At 38.2% G+C, this 20752-nt stretch overlaps 1 protein-coding gene across 1 annotated transcript; it reads left to right on the forward strand.

Annotated features, from left to right (window-relative positions):
• Positions 1-304: 304 nt before the first annotated feature.
• On the forward strand, positions 305-11612 carry fbxw10 (F-box and WD repeat domain containing 10). The gene is made up of 11 exons (XM_038296979.1): positions 305-514; positions 1316-1446; positions 1540-1647; positions 1721-1827; positions 5224-5427; positions 5540-5661; positions 7454-7608; positions 7714-7856; positions 7930-8088; positions 10973-11235; positions 11320-11612. The coding sequence occupies exons 1-11, from the start codon at positions 313-315 to the stop codon at positions 11535-11537; spliced, it is 1812 nt and encodes a 603-aa protein (XP_038152907.1). The 5' UTR covers positions 305-312; the 3' UTR covers positions 11538-11612.
• Positions 11613-20752: the final 9140 nt, after the last annotated feature.

Raw genomic sequence — 20752 nt, forward strand, 5'->3', positions numbered from 1 at the left:
ACCAATATTTGGATAAAAAAAAAAATATATATATATAGGCCTATATATCGTTTAGCTTTTCTAGAAAAAATATTCTAACGTTAGTGGCTAGCAATAGTTTAAATTATATTAATAATAATAATATGTTGTCTTTGATTCTTATTTATATTGCTGATTTAAGAGAGAATAACAATCAACTCAAAATCTCTAAACATTTTTTGAGTGAGCTGTTCTGTTGCTAATGGAAACTTCGTACTCTGGCTCCGTCCGCCCAAACAAATCTCCAACAAAACTGTTGCCTGGGCAACGTCAACATTCCAAACTCTACCAAAAATGGCGTCTCTGAACGTTGGAAAAAAGTTCCACGGTAAATTGGCTCCGAGATCACAGGGACCGACTCAGCGTGCGGTGAAAGTTTCAGACGAGCTAAAAAAAATATTCCAGGTGAACGAATATGTAAAGTTTGCTTCTGGATCCAGCAAGTATCAAGATATTATATGTTGCTTGCCTGTAAAACTATCCAAGAGGATTTTTGGTGAGTTTTTAATCTTAATTAAATAAGTGTCATGATGTTTAGTTTGTTTTCCTCACATAATTCAGCAAGTTTAAAGAACCGGCTGTAATGGTTTACCTTTTATATTAAATGACACAGCAGTATTCTAAGCACTAGCTATAAACACTGTTTTAAATAAAATTTTCCAAATAGAATAGATTTTTTTATTATTGCTTTATTGTCCCACACAATTTCTGGTGTTCACAGCAGCAAAAAGATGATAGAAAAAAATTGTCTCACAGATGTGGAACTTAGAAAAATGTCTAAAAATAACATAATAATAAATCTATCTATCTATCTATAGATATATAATATAATATGTATTATAATATAACTGCATAATAAAAAGAAACTTGTAAAAAACCCTAAATGTTGGAACTGTAACTATACAGTCATATGTTTGCATTACTTTTTTTTATCTCAATGTTTTTTTTTCACTGCTGATTACCTTTATCAAGGCTGCACTTTAAAAAAAAAAAAAAGAAAAAAAGGTTATTCTTTTTTAGGTTTTTATCTTTGCATAAGTTTAACAACAATTGTTCATTTCTTAATCATAACTTCATTTCTTAATCATAACTCTAAAAAATAAACAGAGTGTAAAATAAGAAAAAAAGATAGTCTAGAGAGCAGTGCTTAACGAAATTTCTGTTTGTATACACTTGTGTGTGCAAAATGACAAAATAAAATCCGTCTAAGTCTATAATAATGAAGAGTTAAAAGATAAACAATAAAAAAAGACTGCACTGTAGGCAATTTTCAGCTGTGCTTATGTCTTTTTGCAAGGTCTGCTGGATGAGAAATCACTGATTTGCTGTAGGAGTGTTTGCAAGTACTGGCGGCTCATCGCAGAGGAAACATTGGAGGAAATCAGGCTCACAGAAGTTCTCAACAGCCAAATTAAAGACATGATGGAGGTTAAATTTAAATCACTTCCCAGGAAAAATGACACATATCTGCTAAAAGTTTATATCTTTAATTTATTTTAATGTTAAATGTTTCTTAACTAGTGTTGGCGCAGAAACCGCATTCCCAGTCCTTCTTTTGCCAACTTTGTGGAAGTTCCAGTTCCTTTAAATGATGATGAGCAGGAGGACGTTCCTTCTACTTGTCAGGAGGTAGATTAATCTGTTCTCTTCTACTTTTACCTTATGGCAAAAATAACTACCATCATTGTTTTTGGTTTCACAGGTTGTGCCGTTTCAAGCCGTCTACGACAACATTAAAACAAAGACAGTAAAAATGGAAGAGAGAAATGTTTATTGTGGCGCATACTTTATAGACGTGGTGCTAAAACAGTCAGTGCATTCTTTATACTTTATTCTTAAGCAAAACATAACTTATTCTAAAGTATACATACACATAATTTAATCAAAATCACCTACTGATCTTAATTTGATCTGTGTTGTGCTCCTATTTTTCCTGTTGATTTAGTGTGATGGTTTTGGAGCCTTGGTCATTCTAGGATCTAAGGACAATTAGGGACCAATATTTTGGAAAAATGTGATTAATTTATTTTTGTAGTTATGCAGATACTCATGCACCTGAAAAAAAAAGTAAAAAAAAAATAATAATAATTTATATTTAAATAGAGGATGTTTTATCCTATTTAAATACTAGTTAATTAAAACAACTGACTTAAATTAAACAACTTTTTAAATCTCTCACTCAAGTTTAAAATTTTTACATTCTCCATTTGACTAATTTTAACATTTTTTTTTTATATGTTAGAATGTAGCTCACATATTCCTAGATAATCCATCAGATGGACAGCAGGTTCATGTCTTTTAATACCAGAACGTCATTCAAGATTATTTTAAATAGTGTTTTTATGCTAAATGCTTTGATACTAGAGTAACAGACTTGCAGAAACTAACAGAATACAAAGAAATACTCAGAAACACAGTGAGCTTATATAAGATATTAATGCATTTTTACAGGATAAACAGGTTGTCTCATATTAAAACACTAAGCAATTCAAAAGGAGCACAATCTAGAAACTAATTAATAATACAGATGACAACATTTAAAAAGAGAAACAAAAAAACTTCCATAAAATGAATTATATTTTGATAACAATCATAAACTGAGAATAATAATTCAAGAGGCACACAGTAGCTCTAAGAGAGGTGCATAGATTAGCAAGTAAGGTGGGGAAATCTATAGAGAAGACAGCTATAAATAATTATTTTTCCTAAACATTTGGTCTTAATAGAGAGAAGTAAGCTATTAAAGATGTACGCTATTTTGGTATGAAGGTCATAAGAATTGAAGTTTGACACAAACTCTGTAACAGCAACTGATCTCTGTGGATCAGACGGTGTTTGGTTAGAATATTAACACTGCAAAGCTCCCTGAAAACACCATCCCAACAATGAGACATAGCAGTGGTAGTATTATGCTGTGCTCTTCTTTGGCAGGATATGTATGAGAGTTTCTACTTGACAATAAATCCTCCTTCAAGTTGTAAAAAAGGAGGTGAGACTGGCTTGGAGATGCAATGATGTGACTTTTATCAAAACCATCCATGTGTAAGAAGTCAAATCTGTGGTTTTAGAGAATTCGCTTTAAAAAGCTTTACATCACAGTCCTATTTTTAAAAGTAACTGGAAACCATAAGTTAATTTCCTTTCACTTCACAATTAACGACTCCTTTTTGCTGGTCTAACAAATAACATGTTAATTATGTTTCCCTCAGGGGCCAAAGAGCTATATCATCATAAAACAGAGTCGTGATAGACTGATACACCAAAATGTTTGGCCAATATTAGCATTTTTTTTCTCTTATCGGCATCGACCAATACATGCATGTGTGAACTGATTAATTGGTGCATCCAGCCTTCGGATCATCTTAGGTGCATCCATTTACATTCCTTCCATTCACTATCCTTTGTTGTTTGTTTTATTTCTTTATGTTTCATTTTTTGTTTAATTGATACATGTGTAAAATGTTTCATTATTCCAAAAAAATTTCAGAATCCCAAATCTGGTCACCATAGGTACGTTAGCATTGCTATCGACAGCTTAGCGACAGAATCATCCTTCCAGGTGGGAACAGCCCCTCGTTTCAGTAAAAGAAGTTTAGCAAAAGCTGCTTTGAACTGTCCAAGATTGTGAAAGCTGTCTTCGATAAAATGCTTACAGCAAACGAACAGTTGAGCATCAAACTTTGCAAGGATCTTCTGAAAGACAAAAATAATCCAAAAAGAGTCTTCAGATCCTTGGGAAGATTGTGAAAAATATTCCCCTTCCTCCATGCAGCCTGGAACACTGCATTGACGCCCGTGGTTCTGGCTCATTTTCAATAGAGAAACTGCCTGCTTTGTAATTCTTGTAGACGTAAACCCAACTGTAGGCTAAACAGCTAAACTGGTGTCTTCCATCTTCCTCTATTCATGTTCTTGGGCCAGTGAACCAGTGGGTTGGTCTGTATGCCAATTCTGGGGCATGACAAAAGGCCAGGAACAAATAAGGCAACATCTCCGAATTGACGTCAATCCGGTGCTTCATTTGAATTCAATTCAGTGTATTTATATAGCGCCAAATTCACAACACATGTCATCTCAAGGCACTTTACAGTTCAACCAGATCATCCAGTCAAATTGATTCAAAGTTTTCTATCTAAGGAAAACCAGTTGATTGCATCGACTCATTGACTCAAATACAACCCCTCACACTAAGCATGCTTGTAGAGACAGTGGAGAGGAAAAACTCCCTTTTAACAGGAAGAAACCTCCAGCAGAACCAGGCTCAGTGTGAGCGGCCATCTGCTGAGGCCGACTGGGGTTCAAGGAGACAGAAGCAGAGATTCAAAAAGCAGCTGTAAGAGGCGGCCCCGTCCAGAAAACACACAGCGAGGCAGACGAGCTCCCGCCAGCTCCCATGCCAGAGGATGTAAAAGAGCACATCCAGCCAGTCACAGTCAGAGAAACAGGACCACACTGGAAAACAGGCCGATCTCAAACATCTATAAACAAGGGTGTTGATGGCAGCAGCACAGCTGATGTTTCTCTCCAGGATGGAGTCACAGCCAAACAGGAACAGACGAGGCAAAGCTACTCTGAGGAAAAACAGAGAGAGCAGAACGTTAGAGATTGAACTAACAGATTCTGCAGAGTGGGAGAACAGAGAGAGAATGAAGCAGAATGATGAAATGGGGGTCCCTATGTCCTCCAGCAGTCTAAGCCTATAGCAGCATAACTATAGAGATAGCTCAGGATAACATGAGCCACTCTAACTTTAAGCTTTATAAAAAGGATTTGAATTCGCCCTTTTTATGGTGAAAGTTTGGAATTGTGAGATTGCAGAGAAAGGAGATGTCAATGGGGTTTTAAATTCTCTGTAGGTCAATTTACAGTACCCGACTGAACTATTGTTATTTATCTATAACAATGTAAACTCTTTTTTGCGTTCCATGACCCCTTCAAAGTGTAAATAAACAGGAGTGAAGTGATAATACCAGAGCAGAGCTCTATTTGTAAAGGAAATGATGAAACAAAAGTTCTGTTTATTCAGTTGAACCAAACCTTTTAAATACCGAATGATGCTGAAGTCGTCAGATGTTAAAGTGAGTCTGACACCCCTGCTTTAATGGTTGTGGTAGCAAAGTGACAAAGTGGATTCAGGGGGTGTAGAAATCATTTAAGGCATGTGTAATGATTTAATTCAGGAATAATTGTTTTCACGGTTAGCAGAGAAGACAAGAACCGTGTTCTGGACTATAGTGGAGGCCGCCTGATGGCGATGAGCTACAACAAAAAATGGGTGCAGCTGCTTCGTGTGGCATCGGAAACAAAAACCATCTCAGTTCTGAAAGGGCACCTCGGCCCGATACGGGCCATGCTGCTTTGTGAGGACAGAAACCTGCTAATAACTGCAGCTTGTGATTCAAATATCAGGTGAGGTTTTTTTTGTTTTGTTTTTGCAATCTTTTGAATTCCCAACTTTGGCCCAAACACTATTATTTTATAGATGTTTTGTTGTTTTTTTTAATTTTTTTCATACCTGCAGATGTTGGAATATAAGAACAGGCAGGTGTGACATGGTGCTCTGCGGTCATTCTGGAACCATAAACTGCCTTGATGTCCACGCCAACAGCCTAGTCTCAGGAAGCAAAGATTGCACAGTAAAAGGTGAGCAGCTCATTGCAGACCTCGAGAACTTCTCAGATTTAGGATTTAATTGATGAAAACAGCATTAAAGCAGCAGAAAAAGATGTTCACCGTTAGGATATATCAATCAGTGCTGAGCTGAGGAAGGTTCAAAATCTCTACTCTACACATTTAACAGGCTTCTGAAAGTCTGGATTGAGAGAGCAGAACTTTAGAGATTGAACTAACAGATTATGCAGAGTCCCTATGTCCTCCAGCAGTCTAAGCCTATAGCAGCATAACTATAGAGCTAGCTCAAGATAATCAAAAAGGAAAGTTTTAAGCCTAGCCTTAAAAGTATACAGGGTGTCTGCCTCACAGGCTAAAACTGGTAGCTGGTTCCACAGGAGAGGAGCCCGTTAACATTCTACTTTTAGAAATTTTAGGAACCACTAGTAAACCTGCAGATTGAAATCAAAGTGCTCTGTTAGGAACATAAGGAACAAACATATAAGAAGGAGCTTCGCCAGTTAAGGCCAAGGAGGAGGGGGTTAATCTACTTTAGCAATATGGTGCTGAAAAGGTTTAAGTCATATGAAAACTTTTCTTTCTCATTAATTTACTTTCCAAATACTTTCCAAAGAAAACAGTATAAGCTCTATAATATAAGGAGCCCCTAAAGGGACATGGAGAGGAAAAAAAGAACTTTTGGGAGATCCTGCAATACTTTTGCAAGATCCCGCTATAGTTTTGCGAGATCCCGCAATATTTTTGAGAGATCCCGCAATAGTTTTGAGGGATCCCGCAATACTTTTGCAGGATCTTGCAAAACTTTTGCGAGATCCCGCAATACTTTTGCGAGATCCCACAATAGTTTTGAGAGATCCAGCAATACTTTTGAGAGATCCTGCAATACTTTTGCAGGATCTTGTAATACTTTTGCAGGATCTTGCAATATTTTTGCAGGATCTTGCAATACTTTCGCGAGATCCCGCAATACTTTTGCAGGATCTCGCAAAAGTATTGCGGGATCACGCAAAAGTTTTGCAAGATCCTGCAAAAGTATTGCGGGATCTCGCGAAAGTATTGCAAGATCCTGCAAAAATATTGAATACTTTTGAGAGATCCTGCAATACTTTTGCAGGATCTTGTAATACTTTTGCAGGATCTTGCAATACTTTTGCAGGATCTCGCAATACTTTTGCAGGATCTTGCAATACTTTCGCGAGATCCCTCAATACTTTTGCGAGATCCCGCAATACTTTTGAGAGATCCCGCAATACTTTTGAGAGATCCCGCAATACTTTTGCGAGATCCCGCAATAGTTTTGAGAGATCCCACAATACTTTCGCGAGATCCCACAATACTTTCGCGAGATCCCGCAATACTTTTGCAAGATCCCGCAATACTTTTGCGAGATCCCGCAAAACTTTTGAGAGATCCTGCAATACTTTTGCAATAGTTTTGCGAGATCTCGCAAAAGTATTGCAGGATCTCGCAAAAGTATTGCGGGATCTCGCAAAAGTTTATTTTTTGTGAGATCTCGCAAAAGTTTTGCGGGATCTCGCAAAAGTTTATTTTTTGTGAGATCTCGCAAAACTTTTGCGGGATCTCTCAAAAGTAGTTTATTTTTTCCCTCCATGTCCCTTTAGGGGCTCCGTAATAATAGATGTAGAATTTTATTTAGAAGAAATTATGAGTTTCTTCAAGTTGTCAGCTGATATCATGTTAAACACTTTCGAACTGTTTGAATTTTGTCCCCAGTAAAGAAAAATAAAGTAAATGTGGATCAAAAATATTCTCCATTTGAAACTACAACCCACTGCTTTGACAGTTTGGAGTCTGCACACCGGGCAGCGTCTCCAGGGTTTGAGGTTCAGACACCGCGCTTCTGTCCAGTGTGTGAAGATCAACAGAGCTACCATCTACAGCAGCTGTAATCAGGGAGTGGTGAAAATCTGGAACATGGAGAATGGATCGTTGCTAAAAGTCAGAAAATTTATTAAATAGTTTGTTTTTAATTGACCTGGTTTTGGTTCATATAGCAGAATGTTTATTTTTACAACAAGTGACTAATGCATCATGTTTCGGAAGGTGATTAAAGCCCACAGGAGCTCGGTGAAGTGTTTGTTTTTAGATGAGTGGCACCTTCTGTCCGGCGACTCTAAAGGCAATGTCATGGCCTGGAGCGTCAACTGTGGAGCCTCAGGATGCCTCATGACGTTCAGCCACCCAGAGTAAGAACCAAATCTTTGGTGTAGGACTTAAGCATTTAAGATTTTAAATGAATGCTTTCTGGACTTTCTGCAGGGCGGTGAAATCTTTAACCCTCACTTACCTCCGTGTTATTACTGGCTGCTCTGATAGAAAGATTCGTATATTTAACTTCCTCAAAGGAGACTGTCTGACATACATAACCCTGAGGCCTGAGTCAGGGCCGCTGCTGTCTTTGCGCTTCCAAGAAAACAGGTGAGTCTGATTTTGGAGTTTCAGGGCTCTATCCAGTCAGTAAACGGATCCGGAGGTTTTAATTCCCCGCCTCCCTATGCATTAATACCCGTCAGTTAAATAAAACACCCATTCTTCTTATTTGGGAGGACCAAAATGTAGATTTATAAAAAAATGTAACCAATATTTGCCTTCAAATTTTAAAAACAAATGCCCCTACAACTTGGGTAAGATCCGGGAGCTTCATTACTCAATTTTGTTTTTATAAAAAACAGTTCTCAAATTTGTATTGCTTGGTGCTTAAAGCTAGAGTGTGTAATAATTACAGGGATATACAGTCAGAAATGTAATATATTATACATAACTATGTTATTTATCATCATCTACGAGCTCAGCCTCTTAACCTTTATATTTGCGTTGCCTTAGAATTCGTTATTTATAATTACATAGGAGCGGGTCTCGCAGCCATGGAGGCAGACATCTTTGCGCTACGGCAGCGCAGAGCCAACAAACTAGCGATTGCGAGATCGCCCATTACGCTCGAAAGTAACTACGGCAAGTTGAGATAGATGAACTGAGACGGTACTGAACACACAGACTAATGAAATACTATCTGTAAAATTATCTATGTAAACAAACCTCATCACTTGAGAAGGTAGGTGATGCGGACGTCGTGGAAGACATTTTGTCCCGTAACGCTCGCCGTACTGTTGGGGGGGAGAAGCGGTGGGGGGGAGATGTTCATGTTGCTGCGGTCTGCAGTCTGGACGTTAGATGTCGCTGAAAATTACACACTGTAGCTTTAAACAATATAACAAGAAACACCCTAAATATGTTTGCCTCCATTTAAAAAAACTGAAAACTCTGAGTTAGATCAAATTTGAGTTAGATCAAATTCTGGGGGTTCTTTGCTCTGAACTGAAGTCAGATTAGTTAGCTTCAGTTCTTTATCTGAGCCATTTTTTCTTAATGAGCTATTTTTTTATACTGTAACCTCCAAACGTATCAACACTCTTAAAACATTAACATTTACCACATCACAACCACAAACTACTACAGATTTTCCTTACATTTTATAAGACAGAGCAACACATGTCTGCAAGCTTTAAAAAGCGGATGTGTCCTACATGTGAGGGCGTCGTAGGTAACACCTAGGTCTTCTTGGTTTCTTGTCATTCTTGTGAGTCTCTTTGCTGCTCCTCTGATTACTCTCGTTGGACCTATTTAGGGTCTAATCTTTAAAGATTTCTAATAAGAGGTGCTAAATAACACTTATTTTTTTTTTATTAAGTATAATTTAGTCAGTGCAGTAATTTAGAGTTATGCAGGTCGTCTAAGATTGCTGTAGAAATGTTTAGATGTTCTCTCATTGAAATAAGCAGATTGCATTTTCTACTGGTGTTTTAAGAGTTGTTGTGAAGGAAAGAAGATGTTCTAAGCCATGTAGTTGTAGGTAGTTATTTGAAAAAATAACGCCCTCTCTCAAAGTGCCACAAACAAAAGTAGAATAAATAACAACCGTGCTTCGTCTACAGTTACATTTTACTCACTCAAAGGAGAGAAAGATTCCTCACATGCAGAAGTGCTAAAATATATGTAAAAACTACGACAGCAGTTGAGTTTTTAACAATGTGGTGACTTGCTTTTCGCGTGGTAAATTTGACATTTCAATCCCCCCCCCCCCCCCCCCCCCCCCCCCCCCCCCATGATCTAAGGATATGATCTGCATAATGTTGAAGGCACATATATCCTAACAATGGTTTGAATGGGCTTATTGCAAATCACTTTCCACCTACTTTTAAGATCTGCTCAACACCCACAAACACATTTACAGCTTTTTAAAGAAGCACAAACCATCTGAAAATCAGGCCCCATGTCTTTATGTTCTTATAATACACTTTAAATATCCTCTGGGGTTATTTTGTGTCTAAATTTGGGGTTAATTGTGGGAGTTATTTATAGGTTAATGATAATTCCAAAGCTTTTTTGTTTTGTTTTTAGATTTTTCTTTTGTTTTTGAGTGAAGAAGAACTATGGGGCCATTATATTTTACTTGAGGAGGAGAAGCAGAAGGAGACGAACAAACCAACATATTCTCATTATGAGTGCGTATGAAATTGTACGAAAAGTTATGCACACTATTTCGTACGTTTTGGACGTTTTTCCTCAAAAAAACGCATCAGTGCGCATGCGCTGGCAGACAGAAAAAAAAAAGCAGATCCGCGGACGGACGTAAAACTGGGAAAAACAATGCAATCATCACTTATTCCTGTCTCTAACTACGTTGCTTGCTGTTTTATATCTTAGGGTCAGGGTTAGGGCTAATTGTAATTTAGATTCTATATTCGTGAATGGTGTGTCAGATGCGCATGCGCATACAACGAAAAAAACGTCCAAAATGTACGAAATTACGGTGCATAACTTTTCGTACGATTTCATACGCAATCATAATGAGAATAGGTTGAACAAACGCAAACTGGATATGGCACCCCCACCCATACATTCCTATGTTGTATGTGTGAAGTGATAGAAATTATTTGCAAAAAGGACCCGTTCTGAAAGTTTGAAAAAGTATTGATGGCCATGTTGGATTGTGTTAAAAGTTAAAATAAAGTAAATTTAGAAAAAGATCCCTTTAAAGGTGGTATTTTTGTTGGCCTCAGCTATAAGCTATCGTTTCCTTAAACCTCGAGGGCCCACTGGCACAAACATTTTCTTGTAAAGCAAGGGAGCGCAAGAAAAGCTTAGGCCCCACTTTACTAGACTTTAGGTTGAGTTTTCATTTTAATCAGGGCTGAGGACTAAAGCATATCACATCCTTTTTTTTTTTGCTTCAAAATGACGAGCTATTATTTATGTTAGTTTGTGTTTATAAGGAGAAAAATACATATTCTTTGTTCTTCAGTATTTTAGTGAACACGGCATCCAGTGTGCAGCTCTACCAGTTTTCCAAAGTGGTTTGGGATTACACCAACAGAGCACAGGAAAATGTGGTAACTCAAGGCGGTTTGCTCTCTGAGACATCTGCAGATAAGGGCAGAAAAATGTCTCACACCTTCCCAGCAAGAGGTGACATGGCTCCACCGAGTCAAAGGACCCTTTACTCCAACAGTGTGAAACCAAAGAGCACATCGTTTCTTCAAGAGAGTCGATTCCATGTTAACCAAAGTAAATGTAAAAGGAATAGTAATCGCACTCAGCTCTAAATGTGATTTAATGAGATTATAATTGAAGTGTTTCCTTTTACACCAGGAGTGTGTGGTGAGAACCGTAAACAGCCAGTGATTCAGAGTGAAAAAGCAGCATGTGGAAGGATGAAGAAGAGAAGTGCTCATCATCCTCCCACACGCGACGCCTTGTTCTTAAGGCTGGCCGCCATCCAGAGGGCACGATGCGTAGACGAGGTCAGCATCAACACGGAGTACAATGCCAGACTCGGAGATTTGTGGAGGGCAGAACACAACTTGTAGAGTGACTGTGTACAAAGCAGCTTTCACATGATGCCATGATACCTTCATAAGCTGAAAAGAGCAACAATTAAACCACGAAGAAGAAAGGTTTCCACTCCCACTGACTCCACAAAGAGATTGGCTCAGGAAATGTACCTCAGAGGGGCCTCAAGGCGCTGCAGCTGCTTTAGCTTTACGTCTCTTCTCCAAGCTGTGAAGATTCAGAGGTTTCCAGCTGGAAGACTGTTTCCAGTCCAAGACAGACAAAGCAGATCATCCAACAGACCTTCCATGATAAAATACTGTAGCCAAACTTAAAGTTGATAAATTAAAAGTAAGTTTTATTTAGTGAAATAATTAACTTTGCCATCACTTTACATTAAAGCTGTAAATGTCTTCTTTCCTTGCTTGCTGTTTCTTTTTGTGTACACTAGAGGTCAGCATTGCATCATCTATTGGCTGAGGTTTTGATTATAAAAAGAAGTTTTAATTCGATTTTTTCAAAAGCTTTACAGAAACACAGATTCATTTATTTTAAATGAAACGAAACCTGTTTTAGGCCAGTTACGCTACAAAAAAAAAAAAAAAAAAAAAAAAAAAAAAAACAATATTCCTGTTTGCTGGAACTAAAAATAACAGATTATTTCATTATACTCTTTAAATAAATGAACATAAAATATAAGCTTCCATAAGTCAGTTTAATTCACAATGTTCAGGAAAAGATATCTTGACTTAATAATAATCCTTAATATAATATAATATAATAATCCTTAATAATCCTAATAGATGTGGGTGATCAAGGCGGCCTATAAACATGATTCTATTATAATAGTTTATGGGAGAAATGAGTCAGAGTTCCATCAAACTCTTAAAAGAATTTGATCTTATCTGCAGAAAACTGCTGAGGGAGAACCTCGCTTCTTCCTCCAGTTGTGGTGAAAAGTAGTTGGACAATACAAGCCTCCTTTTTGCACCCCCTCTGCTTGGTTTAGCTATTATCCAGCCCCCCTCCCCACCACACCATTGTTTCATCAGGTATGGAGGCTCTTGTCTGACTGATGCAGCTGCAGGGGGTTTTAAAAAGCGTATAATCAAAGTTAAAAGAGAGAAAGTATTCATGAAGAAATGCTGTTAGACCTCCAGAAGGCCTCTATATGGGGTGCAGTGTGGAGGAGGACACATCCAGGTTTACTTATGCATGAGGAGAAGCTTTAAAGAAATGACAGTTGACTCCTTTTCGGTCTTTAAGTGTTGAAGGTGGGGTAAGGACCCGGTTTTCCTCGCCTGAACTTTGATCTGTTTGGATCTCCATAACCAAAGGCTCATATTTGCATCATAGTTCAGTTGTCAAAAAAATATCTCAGTTGTTGTCATGCCGAGTCAGAAGCATATTAGAGCTACCGTAGCAGTCTTTCCAGGGCAGGTCAGTCCTCGCCGGTCACGCTGTACGAGGGGATAAACCACAGCCAGGTTTCTATTTGCATCAGACTCAGACGAGCAGGCCGACCTGCCCTCAAGCCATTCACATATCACACCGTTACCACGTCTAATGATCTTAGAACCAGATGCAAAGGCTCAATAGGTATGCTAATAAAGCACTCTCATGGGAAGGTGAGTCATTAAAAGAAAAAAAACATATAGTTGTGTTTTTTCTGTCGAATTATCGATTTCACTTTAGTGTAATTACGTAGCTATAAATGAAAATTTCATCTTTAAACTGAACCAATAGATTCTAGTCAGAATCAGCTGATCATATAACATCGGTTGATAAAACATCACCTGGAGTAAAGTCAGCTGACGGCTTCAAGCCATTAGCAGCGTTTCTGTTTGCCTCCTTTCAGTTTTTTCTTCATGTCTCCATTTATAATAAGTCCTCAAATCTTTGAATGTAGCTCCATAGCTGACAGATTCATCAAATGCATCTAAAATAACCTGAAATATGATTAAAACGCTTAATTATGAGTTCAGTTCATACAGGGAAACTCATTTTAATATTCATTAAATAGGAATTTATTTATTACTTTTTTTTGGTTTGAAGTCCTTATTTGGCCTTTTAACAAAATATGTAAAAAGAAAAAACTGAAATACATTTTTGATATTAATAATTTATTACTATGCGATAAGTCAAGATTATTTTTTGTGTAGTCTTCTACTGGCTGTTATCAGGTATATCTGATTGTGTACAATAGGATTTTGAGCAAAGTTTTTACCATTAAATTATGAAAAGGTGTCAGACGCAAAACATTTCAGAAACAGTATGTATGAAATATGATACATTTGGCATTATAGGGTTAAACCATTTTCTTTATTCCATAGAAAAAGTGTGAGGACAATCAAGACTTTCCGGTTTGTTTTTGAATATGAAATAATAACAATAGCTGTCCTTAAGTTTTTTGTAGCATTTTATTGCTCAAGTTCTTAAGAAATGGTGCAGAATTTGTAGCAGGTGGTTCTACGCATCAATACATCAGGTGGTTTCTGAAAGTTACAAGGTTCTTTAAAATTAACCTAAAAAAATTATACAGAAATGCACGGATAGAAAATGTTATTTGTATTTTTTTTTTAAATGCATTCACTAGAAAACTTGACAGTTACTTCAACTCAAAAGTGAGTACTTTAGTACTCACTTTTGAGTTGAAGTAACTGTCAAGTTACTTTAACTTGAGTAGATGTTTGACTGAGTTTTACTTGTATTTGAATAAGATTTGACTATTAGTATTAGGGATGCACAATATAATCGGCCCCCTATCGGTATCGGCCTGTGTCGGCCTTAAAACTGAATATCGATATTTAACCCGATATTTGATCAGCTTCTGAGTTTCTAAAGTCTAAAAAAAAATATAAAATACTACTTCTTCTTCCTCAAAAACTTATTTTTTACAGACTTAAAAACTTCTAAAGACGAGGGAAAAAATATTGATACATTAAATTATCACAATATCTTCACATGCTGATATATTGCCATTTAAAAACACCATATCAATCTCTTTTACTAATGAAATATTGCTATATGTCATCGTTATGCTACGAAATCCCCCGAAAATTCACCAAATGTTGCCATATTTTTATATGTTGATATATTGACGCGGTATCAATCTATTTTACTAACAAAATCTGACAAGAATTTGCGAAATATCACGACAGTTTGTAACAGAACGATGAAATTTCACGAGATTTTGAAAGTAAAATAGATCGATACCGCGTTTTTAAAAATCAATTTGATATCAGCATATGAAAATATATTTGAGTATATTATTTTTCAAAGTGTCAGAAATGGATAACAAAACTGCTATTTTCAATGACTACTTATTTTTGTCCAGCTTTAACATCGGTATCGATATCGGTTATCGGCTACATGAGTTTTAAAATATCGGCATATCGGATATCGGCCAAAATCCCAATATCGTGCATCCCTAATTAGTATCAATACTTTTACACAAGCACAACTGCCGAGTACTTCGTCCATCACTGTATGCATCATAACAAATGTCCAAAATAGGAAAAAAAAAATCTTAGTAAAAATCCTTCACAGCATTGAACAACAAAGGCAGAAAACATCCAGAAAATGAAGCTCTGATCAACAGATGAACTAAAAATGAGTTTTATTAACCAGTTAATATTTACATTTTATGATTAACTCGATTTCAAGTCAACAAACCATATGTAGAAAATATATGTGTGATTTATATACTGAATCTAATCCATGTTTTGAACATATATGTATTTATTTAGATCATACTTGTTCAGTGTAGGAGAGAACAGATGCCTGAAGCTTTCGCAGAGCAGCAACATCAACAAAAGATGAGGCCATACAGTGAGCCATCCATCCCTCGGAGGGCTCAGTAACGCTGGAAACCAGATCCATAGGCCTTTCTGACCTCATTCTGGATAAAGATCAGAAGTGGATGTAAATACAGCCACACAAAAACAGAGGCAATTACCAGAAACACCATTACTGAGATATGCGACTGATGAACATCCACATCAAGTCATGCTGAGCTGATAAGAGTGCATCTGATTGCTCACAGACTGCAGCAGCTTCTTGTTTTCAGAAGTGGGGCCTCATGGAGATCAGAAGGGCCTCCTGACTGAGCCGCAAAGAGCTGAGTGTTATCCCTGTGACCACACATGGGGAGGATGTTCAGGAATCCTGCTTATTGCTGGGTTCTGTGCTCCTCATGGAGCGCTGGACTCCAGCAGATGACTGAATACTGGTACTAACAGATGACTACTTGTCAGGGTTTGGTTGAGGTTTTGAGGACCCAAATGCAGCAGCTGTGAGGCAGAGGTTAGTTCTTGTAGTTTTAACTGAGTTCAAAACAGGTAACAGAGGCAGGAATCCAACACTAAATGCAAAACAATCTAGAACCATGGAGACATTAAGGAAAACATGCACAAGGAGCCGAGGAAAGACGAGGAACCAGCACTGAGGAACTGCCCAGGGAGAGTTTATATGGGAGACTAAACAAAGACAGGACTAATGAGCTGATTAGGAGCAGGTGTGAAGAGAGGATTCTCAACATATTCTCATTATGAGTGCGTATGAAGTCGTACGAAAAGTTATGCTCACTATTTCGTATGTTTTTGGACGTTTTTCCTCAAAAAAACGCATCAGTGCGCATGCGCTGGCAGACAGAAAAAAAAAGCAGATCCGCAGACGGACGGAAAAATGGGAAAAACAGTGCAATCATCACTTATTCATGTCTCTAACTACGTTGCTTGCTGTTTTATATCTTAGGGTCAGGGTTAGGGCTAATTGTAATTTATATTCTATATTCGTGAATGGTGCGTCAGATGCGCATACGACGAAAAAAAACGTCCAAAACGTACGAAATTACGGTGCATAACTTTTCGTATGATTTCACATGCACTCATAATGAGAATAGGTTGGGATTCTTGAAGGGAGTTAGGTTAAAAAAGGAGACCAACACAATAGGGCAACAAATAAAAACCTAAGAACTGAAATATATCCAGAAAACACAACAAAATAGGAATTAAAGCAATAAAACTAGAAAACATGGAGCAAAGTAAAAGTGAATTCTCAACAGAAAATTAAAGAGAACCAAGACCGTTACACTACTGGTATCTACCTCAGTAGATACAGGAGTTAGTGGGGCTATTATGTCCTCCCTTTCAACCGGAGAGTCTTTTTAAAAGACATGATTCCAATCAAGCCTTAATTACTTGATGATTCTTCTTCACTCGTTTTTGTTCACTCTGCACCCATCCAACCATGATAACATAATGTTCATAATAAGCAAGGGGAAGACAATGCTAGGTTAAAAAAACAACAAGTATATTAATAATAATACATTTTATTTGTAATGCACTTTACATTTAAGAAAAATCACAAAGTGCCGCAGGTAAAATCATGATAGAAAACTAAAAGCAAAAACTAAAAAAAAAAAAAATCATTGTAGAGTACATAGGAATAAATAAGTTGGTGGCATAATTATAAAAGGATAACAGACGTAAGTTATGCTAAAAAGAAATGGAGCCTAGGCGGAAGTTCAACTGAATAAACTGATAACTTGCCTTCATCAGCCTACGACACAGCCAATCAGCTGTTTGTCTTAAAAGGGCTCCGATCCCCAACTTGTCTGCCACCTAGTGCACAGGCGGTGGTGCACTGTGTCTTCATTCAGATGACCCTGTTTCACCCAACTCTAACCCCTCCTCCACCATTGTAGCCAAAACTTCATCAGATTATCATTCCTCTCTCACTCTTACTGCATTCTGCGTCTCATTTCACCCGGTCCAGCAGAAGACCGCCATGTTGAGCCTGGTTCTGCCAGAGGTTTCTTCCCAACGGGGAGTTTTTCCTCTCCACTGTCGCTTCATGCTTGCTCATCATGGACAGGTTCTCTCAACCTGTGTTATCCAAGCTGGGCTTCCATCTTCCAGGTCCCTGAGTGAAGCTCTAGGATCAGCCCACGCAGTCCACTGGATCTCCCCATACAGCTCAAGCACACCGTCTCACCAACCAGCAGTCTACAGACTGACCAACTTCATCTATCTCCACTCCATCAACAGTTTCAGGCCTGGAGGGAAACAGCCCTGTACTTTACTCCTGTTCATGCATATCAAACAAAATGTAGCGCTGTGTCCTGCCCAGGTCCAACATAATCTCATTATCAGTTCGTATGAAATCGTACGAAAAGTTATTCACAGTATTTTGTACGCTTTGGACGTTTTTCCTCGAAAATACAGATCAGTGCGCATGTTCAGCCAGACAGACGAAAAAAACAGATCCGCGGACGGACGTAAAACTGGGAAAAACAGTGCAATAATCACTTCTTCAGGTCTCTAACTATGTTGCTTGCTGTTTTGTATCTTAGGGTCAGGGTTAGGGTTAATTGTATGTTAAATTCTATGTTATTTAATGGTGCGTAAGATGCGCATGCGCAAGGATATCTTGTCTCGAGGCAAGATGTAAAAATACGACGAAATGCGACGAAAAAAACGTCTAAAACGTACGAAATTACGGTGCATAACTTTTTGTGCGATTTCATACGAACTAATAATGAGAATACACTGCGAGGTCTGAGAGCAGAGCAGAAGGCACGGTCGCCCATGGCGTTTAGCTTAGTCCTGTGGAGGAGGAGGTTTGAGTGTTTTGGGGGCTGGGATCGTGTTGTAGTGAGTGGGGTGAGCGGTTCCTTCAAGTATCGGGGGGGCATTTCCATAGATGCACTGGAGGGTGACGATTGAAACCTTGTATTCAATCCTTGCAGAAACAGGAAGCCAGTGAAGTGAGTGGACAATGGCTGTGATATGGCCGTACTTTCGGACTCTCATCAGGATCTCTATCCAGTGGCGCCACCAGGGGGTGGCCAAGGCTACCCTGTGCAATGCCCTGGCCACGCCACTGCCTACCCCACTCACCAGTGTAAATTGTGTTGGCATCAGTTTAGTATTTCATCCCATTATGCACAGCCAGCAAGATAACATTAAAAATCACACATTAAACCAAGATATGAGTAGGTGTTCACTCAAGTCTTTATGATTTCTAGAGGTCAAAATAGTAGATTCAAACCCTGAAATTATGGCTTTTAGCTTCAGATATTTAGCGGGTCTGTCTGGCCACCCCTATGAAGCATTTCTGGATGCGCCATTGTCTCCATCTGGGCACAAGTTAATAAAACACTAAAGTGTTTTTTGCTGAGAAGCTGTAAAACTAAAGATTTTAGTATCAATATAAATACTTTTTCTGAGGCTGTTTCCTGCTCAGGCTAAGATCTCTGAAGCAAGTAAACACAAGCAAAATTAAAAGTACTGCTTTGGCATGTGTAGATGAGATGTTTCTGCACACTTATTCATATCAATCTCTGATTTATAACCTCTGCTCTCTGGGAACCCCCTGGCACTGTTTAACTCGCATCATTCTCTATTTCTTCACATTAACTCACTGGTTTTAAGAACAAAAAAATGAACTATTTAGTTTTCAGAATCTGACTATTGAATTTTTGAGGTCTTCATGGCATGTCAGTGTGAATGCGCCTCAGTTATTGAGCCGTTAAACTAGAAAGCCGGGTTGCCACAGTCTGACCTTAGGCACCACGGTCCAAACACTGCTCACAAAGCTGTCCCAGACTAATGCAGGCGACAGCGTTAAGTGTCATAATTTCACTATTTTCTCAGACATAAATACACAGACGTGAAAGTCAAAAGGTCAGGTGCATAAAACTTCCTCATCCAGAGGTCAGGATAAGAAGGAGGAGGAGGTAGGGTGGCACTTTGGAACAACAACCCTATTCAAAGAGGAAAAGCTGCATCCGGCCACATAATGAATAGAAAATTAATTGTAAAACAAGACCAGAGAGGTCTGCATGCATCACGGAGGAAGGAGAAAACACCTCAGAGTCCGGAGCTGCTGCAGAAAATTACAGGTTCTTCGTTTGTTTATGTTACCAAATCACTTGCCACCTTGTTATTTGAGGCTTCGGCACAAAATCTGCAAGAAATTTGTCTTTATCCATGTTTCATTTTTGGTTTGACCCTTGAACCAGGTGGTCTGACAATCCAAATACAGACTTCTGCTTCCTCTGGATCCTGAAACCAGTGGAGCACCTACTGTGTACAAAGAAAACCATGGCAATACACTTGATTAGTTTAATTAAAAAAGTTAAACCCACACAGAAAAATATATAACATGTGTCTATATTACAGTTAATGGTGGTGCTTATCGACTGGAGAGGAAAAAAATAAGACAGAATAAATCAGAAAATTTTACATGCATTAATAAAATGTTTTCCATCCCGATGCTACTACTAACATTAAAGATGAAGAACAACAGGAAAAGTGGGAGGATGGTGCATCATGTTTTTTTTTATCATGTTAACATGTAAACAAACATTTGCGCAGTTTCCTTTCGGGTTAGGTGCATTTGCACTGGACTGCGTTGGCTAGTTGGTTCTGCACTGGCTTGAACCTGGGTTTGAGTTCAAATTGAGGAGTTCTGACTTCTGAGAGAACTTCGTTCGCCTGAAACAACAAACTTGGATTCCGTAAAAGTTCAAAAAATATCCACTGGACTTGGTTTCCAAGGTTTTAAGACGTTTCGCCACCTCTCCAGGACGCTTTCTCAATTCAAATGTCTGGATCCGCAGTGAGTCTGAGTCTTTTATAGACAAGGCCTTGTATTGCTTGGAAACATGCAAATGGTAACCGATGAATGGGTCGTTTGGTTCCATTTTTAGCCTGTATACCTGAAACCTGTTTCACTTTTCAACTGAATCACAGAAATTTTGCAAGGCAGCTATGTTCATTAAGAAGAACTTGAATAAAAGACACAAAATATCTCCTTTAAACTGCACATTTGAAAAGGAAAAGTCAGCAAAGGAATAATCAATGGATCATTATTTATACCTAAAACTAATACGTTTGCGGTAATTTAATGAATTTATTGTTAATCAGGAAAAAATATAAATGATTTTATTGAGATCAATGAGTCTGTTTGCCCAAACATACTAACCCCTCCCTCCTGCCATCTTCCAGCAGTGACGTCACGGTGCGGTAAGCCTAGCGCCATTCTCCCCGCTTTACAAGCTAAATCAATGGGAACTACTAGACACATCTGCAATCAACAACAATTATTGAAGATTTCCAGAGGACTTCACCATTGAAATTCACCAGAGCTATAGTGAAACTGACAACGCCCACGTGCATGGCAGCTGGATGCTGGAATACATTGAATAAAAGTGGAAAAAAATATGAGGTATTTCACTTTTTCCAGT

This window comes from Cyprinodon tularosa, unplaced genomic scaffold (genome assembly GCF_016077235.1).
Source record: "Cyprinodon tularosa strain WSP-4 unplaced genomic scaffold, ASM1607723v1 ctg38, whole genome shotgun sequence".
Taxonomy (NCBI): domain Eukaryota; kingdom Metazoa; phylum Chordata; class Actinopteri; order Cyprinodontiformes; family Cyprinodontidae; genus Cyprinodon; species Cyprinodon tularosa.

What these genes read in the sequence shown, in the direction of transcription:
- fbxw10 (XM_038296979.1), top strand. Translation starts at nt 313, where the DNA reads ATGGCGTCTCTGAACGTTGGAAAAAAGTTCCACGGTAAATTGGCTCCG. An exon ending in CAAAGATTGCACAGTAAAAG is followed by an intron (nt 5,662 to 7,453) that starts GTGAGCAGCTCA and finishes CTGCTTTGACAG; the next exon opens with TTTGGAGTCTGCACACCGGG. An exon ending in AGAATGGATCGTTGCTAAAA is followed by an intron (nt 7,609 to 7,713) that starts GTCAGAAAATTT and finishes ATGTTTCGGAAG; the next exon opens with GTGATTAAAGCCCACAGGAG.